Below are 6,990 nucleotides of genomic sequence, written 5' to 3' on the forward strand. Positions count from 1 at the left end.
GAATCTGCTTATTAGCTACAAAAAAAATATCATATAAATGTCGTGTTTGGTGGTTGATGGCGCCTTCTTGTATTATGAGCTTCCCATTTTCGATTGTAAAATCAATACCCTAATCAAATAAAGTTCTCCAATTCAGCAAGAAAAACGAAATGAGAAATGTACCATCACAGGTATGTACGAAATGAGCAATTGTATCACAAATAACTTTTAGACGTGGGTCCTACACGAAGTTTGTTCTTATACCTCTGCCAAGGACCGCTGAAAATGTAGTTTTCGATTCATTTCTCAACTCTACATTTTGTGTTTCAAAAAATTTCAAAAATAAGCTGAGTGTTACGGTGTCGTGAAATTTACTCTATAATCTTCTTCAATTGAAATGGAATATTGTAATTTTAGTCTGGATTCTTTTTGCTATGGAACATGTTTGATTCGTGGGCCTACAATCAAATGTTTTTGTTTCTACAAGTCACTTGGATCTTTGCTTTTTCTAATAAAAATAATAATTTTGTCAATTTTTTTATGTTATGAATATTATGACATGCAACGACACGCCTAAGCTCTAAGAAAGTTCCTATTGTGGCGCAATGAGACAACTATAAACACTCGTGGAGTGTTTTTATTTTTTATTCCCTTCATATAAAAATATAAGACATTTTTTTAGGCTAGTTTGGCCTACAAAAACATCTTATTTTTAATGCACAGAGGTAGTAGTAGAAGACAATATGCCATGTTTCTAATAGTTAGTTTTTGTATTACCATGTATTGTGAGAATCATTGACAAATATATATACATGTTTATTTTCAAAAAAAAAAAGAAATGAAATGAGACTCAAGCTATACCAAAACACCCCTATCCACACCATAAGTCCACATAGAGAAGTCGGAAAATGCATTTCTAATTTGGAAATGAGGAGAAACGAAAAAGGCACTCACAAATTACCGAAACGCCCCTGGGGAGACCACAGTCCACAGGGAGGGAGAAGAGAAGGCCAGCCCCAGCACCCAGCAGTATAAACAAGAGCAGGGAGCTCTGCTTTTCCCTTGTTCCTCTTCCTCCTCTGCGCTCTGCTCCACTATTAAACCAAACCCCACCTCCCCCCTCGCTGCCTTTCCCTTCCCTTCCCCTCCGCGCTCTCTCCCCTCCCCGCTCCTCCACCTCACCTCACCGGCGCAGCAACCCCCCCCCCCCCCCCCACCACCACCGCCACCACGGCCATGGCGTGCACGGGAGGCGGCGCGCGGAGGGCATGACGCGGCGGCGCCCCTGGCCCTGGCTCATCCTCTCTTTACAACAACAACGACTACTCGCTCGGTCGGCGGCGGTCGTCCCGGTAGCCGGCTCGAGATGGCGGGGGCGATGGTGGTGCACGGGCACGGCGGCGGGGGCCGGGACCGGGACCGGGACAGGTCGTCGCCCGGCGGCAGCGGCGCGCCGCAGGTGGACACGGGCAAGTACGTGCGCTACACCCCGGAGCAGGTGGACGCGCTGGAGCGCGTCTACAGCGAGTGCCCCAAGCCCAGCTCGCTGCGCCGGCAGCAGCTCATACGGGAGTGCCCCATCCTCAGCAACATCGAGCCCAAGCAGATCAAGGTCTGGTTCCAGAACCGCAGGTGCGTACGTCGTCCTCGCCCGCTCCTCCTCCACCGCGCCTCTCGAAGTCTCGATCTGTGTCCCTTCCTTCCTGGTGCTCAAAATTGGCCGTCTTTTCTCGAGTTTGTGGTAGCCCCCGTGGCTGAAAATCTGGCCTTGGTCCTCAACTTTTGTTTCCGGTGCTGATCCTTCCACCGAGCTTAGTGGCTCCAGGAAGAATCCACATCTCCTTTCCAGGCGGCGGCTTTCCGTCTGGCCCGTTTCTGGTTCTAGCTTCTAGGATGTATTTGGGTGTGGAAGCAGGCACCTACGCACCTACTAGTAGCATATGCCACGCCCAAATTAGAGTCTCGTTTTGGCTCCACCGGTCTAAAAGTTGCTAAGATTTCGTGATGGCTCCTCGGCAATACCATAAATCCAGTGCTTGTGTCCTGCCCTAAATGCCTTTCACCATGTTTTTGCCATTTGTGGCGTGCCTTTTTCTGGTGTGTGCTTCTTGTTTCTAGAAAAGGAGCTCTTCTTTTGCTGAATCTTCGCTGAACAAGTGTGATTCTTCCAGAGCATTTGCCATCTTCAGAGCTTTGTGTTCTTGTTCAGATTTTAGATCATAGTATTAGTTGCTTTGGTGCCAGAGCATTGTGTAGCTGCAATGCCTCCACACCTAACAAACACACTTGGTGCTCACCTGAGATGTGACATGTCAAAAATGTTAGCAACGACGCGGGAATCTCGTGCGTGCGCTCGTCCAAGATCGCTGTCTTGGTTTTCTTCATGAGCAAGTGACATTTTTGTAGCCCTTGTTTCGGCGTGGCCGCCGAGATTGATTGATTGATGTTCCTTTTATGGTTGTTGTATAGGTGCCGCGAGAAGCAACGGAAGGAGGCCTCTCGCCTGCAGACTGTGAACCGGAAGCTGTCTGCGATGAACAAGCTGCTGATGGAGGAGAACGACAGGCTGCAGAAGCAGGTGTCCCGTCTCGTCTACGAGAACGGCTACATGCGGACGCACCTCAATAATGTGAGTTTCGCCCCATAACTTGCTACTCAAATCGTGTTGGATTCATGCATCATCTGCTGTTCAAATTGCTGGCTCCTGGCCTGCGCCTAAACTTTTGTTGGATCATGCTTTGCAGCCTTCTGTAGCGACTACAGACACGAGCTGTGAGTCTGTTGTTACTAGTGGTCAGCACCAGCAGCAGCAGAACGCAGTAGTTCCGCGTCCGCAAAGGGACGCGAACAACCCAGCAGGGTAATTTTAGTTTCACTTTTCTATGATGTTTGCATGTCATTTTGCTCAAGTTTGATTGAATTCGTTATGTTTGTTACATACAGTCTACTCGCTATCGCTGAGGAGACATTGGCAGAGTTCCTGTCCAAGGCGACCGGAACTGCTGTCGATTGGGTGCAAATGGTTGGGATGAAGGTAATGTCATAATTCCAACTGGTGGAACTCCGGCACGCGTTTGATTATTTCAGTTTCTTTATCTATACCTGATGAATTTAAAATCGGTGTTTCTTTACAGCCTGGTCCGGATTCCATTGGAATCATTGCTGTTTCGCACAATTGTAGTGGCGTAGCAGCCCGAGCTTGCGGTCTTGTGAGCCTTGAGCCCACAAAGGTATGTTGTTGTTCTTGTTCATCATCACAGAGCCTTTTTGTTTCCATTCAGCAGACACCTGCTAATAGACTACTACCACACAGGTTGCCGAGATCCTCAAGGATCGCCCCTCTTGGTATCGTGACTGTCGGTGTGTGGATGTGCTCCAGATTATCCCTACGGGTAATGGTGGAACTATTGAGCTTATCTACATGCAGGTATTGCATCCTCTTGCAAGTTATAGTTGACTTGGGTTCCCTTGTCTGGGTTTATTTGGATATGGTCTTCTGTGTTGACTGTAACATATTGTTCTTTCAAAATTATGTAGACTTATGCACCGACAACTTTGGCGGCACCGCGTGACTTCTGGATTCTCCGCTACACTAGCGGTCTTGAAGACGGCAGTCTTGTGGTATTGATATGTCTCATTGCTTATTATGATTAATTGATTATGACATTTATGTTGCTTTGTTGATCTGTTTGTCAACTTCTCTGTTGGGCTTGGTCTGTTCAGATCAAACGACTTTGATTACACTTTACACTGTAACATTTGCGATGCCATGTTAATGCTACTAGGCTGACTCTTCAGAATATTGTTTGTGCTGAGATCTGGTAACTGTTACTCACTGCCTTCTTCTGTAGATCTGTGAGAGATCGTTGACTCAAGCCACTGGCGGTCCATCAGGACCTAACACTCCAAATTTTGTCCGAGCCGAGGTGCTACCTAGTGGCTATTTAATCCGCCCTTGCGAGGGGGGTGGCTCCATGATCCACATTGTAGATCATGTTGATTTGGATGTAAGCAAACTTATACTTGATCAAATTTGCAACTTTCTTAATATGTACACGTATCTTACAATCCTATCTCTTTGTAGGCTTGGAGTGTGCCTGAGGTCCTTAGACCACTTTATGAGTCTCCAAAGATTCTTGCGCAGAAGATGACAATTGCGGTATGTTCTACAATTTCATTTTACTTAAGATTTTGTCTGCACTAAGCATTCATTTGCTCTTGTGGCACTAATGTATGATTAAGTGACAATTGCTTGTCCATTTGCTACAGGCCCTGCGTCACATTAGGCAGATTGCGCATGAATCAAGTGGAGAGATGCCCTATGGAGGGGGGCGCCAGCCAGCAGTTCTAAGAACATTTAGTCAGAGATTGAGCAGGTTTGTGGCAATGCTCTATATTCCGTGCGTGCCATTCACACTACCTTAGTTTACCAAAAGATATCCCATACATGCCCCATGACTAAGGTCCTCGACATGTTTTTGCAGAGGCTTCAACGACGCTGTTAATGGATTTCTGGATGATGGCTGGTCACTGATGAGCAGTGATGGTGCTGAGGATGTTACAATTGCTATCAACTCATCTCCAAACAAACTTGCTGTATCTCATGTCAACCCCTCCCAGATGTTTACTGTAATTGGGGGCGGCGTCTTATGTGCCAAGGCTTCAATGTTGCTGCAGGTTTTTACTCGTAAACCATCTATGTTCTATTTAGTAAGGGATCTGTTGATCGTTTGTGTGACCTGACCATAACTGAGCCTGGTGAACTTGGTTTCATAATGTAGAATGTACCGCCTGCTCTACTAGTACGGTTTCTGAGGGAGCACCGCTCTGAATGGGCTGATCCTGGTGTTGATGCTTATTCTGCCGCTGCTTTGCGAGCTAGTCCTTATGCAGTTCCTGGTCTACGAGCGAGTGGGTTTATGGGCAGTCAGGTTATATTGCCACTTGCACATACCTTAGAGCATGAAGAGGTATTTCAAGTTCTTATAATTGTCTTTTACTAATTTTTAACCGGTCTTTGTCCATCAAACTAACCTTTTAAATTGCAGTTCTTGGAGGTTATTAGACTGGAGGGACACAGTCTGTGTCATGATGAAGTTGTTCTATCAAGAGATATGTATCTTCTGCAGGTATCCTTTCAGCCGGCACTAGCTAGTTTGCATCATTTTCATTTTATTTGGTGCACCGCCCTTACTAATCTGTATCTTGTGTGGCAGTTATGCAGCGGTGTTGATGAGAATGCTGCTGGTGCATGTGCACAGCTTGTCTTTGCGCCGATTGATGAATCGTTCGCTGATGATGCTCCACTACTACCCTCGGGCTTCCGTGTGATACCACTTGATGCCAAGACGGTTAGTATAGTTTGCATTCGTGGCATTGATCTTTGCCATTGTTTAACACTGAACTAACAGTGCTTGGTATTTGCACTCAAACTGCAGGATGCGCCATCTGCGACACGTACACTTGACCTTGCATCCACTCTTGAGGTTGGACCTGGTGGGACTCGTGCTCCCAGCGACGCATCCAGCACCAGCAACACAAGATCAGTGCTTACCATTGCTTTCCAGTTCTCGTATGAGAACCACCTTCGAGAGAGTGTTGCAGCAATGGCGAGGCAGTATGTGAGGACCGTGGTGGCATCGGTGCAGAGAGTGGCCATGGCAATAGCCCCTTCCCGTCCTGGTGGACAGCTTGAAATGAAGAACCCTCCAGGATCCCCTGAGGCTCACACGCTTGCGAGGTGGATCGGCAGGAGCTACAGGTAAGGCTATCTCTCTCTCTCTCTTTTTCCATTACCAAGATGGTTGCAATTTCTCCATTTCATCTTAGCTGCACTACCTGTCTATTTAGCACTACAATAGGGTAGTAATTTGGTTGCGTGAAAAACTTGCAGGTTTCACACCGGGGCGGAACTGCTTTGCATGGAGTCGCAGAGCGCGGACGCTTCCCTGAAAGCGCTGTGGCAGCACTCGGATTCAATCATGTGCTGTTCCCTGAAGGTCGGTTGCGTGCTTGATCATATTGTCACACCACATATATTCACACTGGTGCTGTCCGGGCCTAACAACAGAAATGTTTGGCTTGCAACAATTTCAGGCTGCTCCGGTGTTCACCTTCGCCAACCAGGCCGGGCTGGACATGCTGGAGACGACGCTGATCGCGCTCCAGGACATCTCGCTCGAGAAGATCCTTGACGACGACGGCCGCAAGGCGCTGTGCTCCGAGTTCCCCAAGATCATGCAGCAGGTACGTTATGTAGCCAGCCAGCCACCATTCTGAATGAATGGTATACTTGCAACAATTTTCGTAACAACACTGAACTGAAGCTCTTGTTGTTGCGTTTGTGCAGGGTTTCGCGTACCTCCCGGGCGGCGTGTGCGTGTCGAGCATGGGGCGGCCGGTGTCGTACGAGCAGGCGGTGGCGTGGAAGGTGCTGGGCGACGACGACGCGCCGCACTGCCTCGCCTTCATGTTCGTCAACTGGTCCTTCGTCTAGTAGCTCTGTAGCCAGCAGTACCGTTCGTTCGCAAACCGTTTCTCCAGAAAAACCTTTGTGTGCCGGCGCTCGGTCGCTTTTGCCTTGTGTCTGTCAAGAGTCAAGACCCTCCTCCTCTTTCATTCAGTTCACCCTGTGGAGAACAGCTACCTGCTTTGTTGCCCGCTGTATGAATGGATTGCGTGTCATGTGAATCGTGTGACCGACTGATCGGGTGGTGGTAGGTTCCGTCCTTGGGGGTCCCCGGTGAGTGGTGACGGCGGGGTTGCTTGCCCCGCGTGCCTGGTGTGAGGGAGGCGTGATGCGGCCGTGCGCCGACCTCGGGCCAACGGTGGCGCGGCACCGAGGCGCGGGAGGGACCCCGGGCGGTGACCGGCGGTGGTGGTCGCGTCTCGGCCGGTGAGGTTGCGGGTTGGCTCCGTGGCTGGCCTTGGGGTGGGGTGGGGTGGTGGGCTGGTCGCGAAAGACTGAAAGTAAGGCGGGAAAGCTGCGGTCGGAGGGCACCTGAGGACGGC

The 6,990-nt window shown here is 49.0% G+C and overlaps 1 protein-coding gene across 1 annotated transcript; it reads left to right on the plus strand.

The window, feature by feature from the left end:
• The first annotated feature begins 1,180 nt into the window (after window positions 1-1,180).
• LOC123113209 (homeobox-leucine zipper protein HOX32) lies at window positions 1,181-6,669 on the plus strand. The gene is made up of 18 exons (XM_044534393.1): window positions 1,181-1,611; window positions 2,449-2,608; window positions 2,724-2,839; window positions 2,923-3,013; window positions 3,114-3,209; window positions 3,293-3,406; window positions 3,517-3,600; window positions 3,831-3,986; window positions 4,064-4,138; window positions 4,249-4,355; window positions 4,464-4,656; window positions 4,761-4,949; window positions 5,028-5,108; window positions 5,196-5,330; window positions 5,418-5,740; window positions 5,873-5,978; window positions 6,076-6,225; window positions 6,329-6,669. Exons 1-18 carry the CDS (start codon window positions 1,346-1,348, stop codon window positions 6,473-6,475), a joined length of 2,589 nt encoding a protein of 862 aa, XP_044390328.1. The 5' UTR covers window positions 1,181-1,345; the 3' UTR covers window positions 6,476-6,669.
• Window positions 6,670-6,990: the final 321 nt, after the last annotated feature.

The sequence above is a fragment of the Triticum aestivum genome, chromosome 5B (genome assembly GCF_018294505.1).
Source record: "Triticum aestivum cultivar Chinese Spring chromosome 5B, IWGSC CS RefSeq v2.1, whole genome shotgun sequence".
Taxonomy (NCBI): Eukaryota; Viridiplantae; Streptophyta; class Magnoliopsida; order Poales; family Poaceae; genus Triticum; species Triticum aestivum.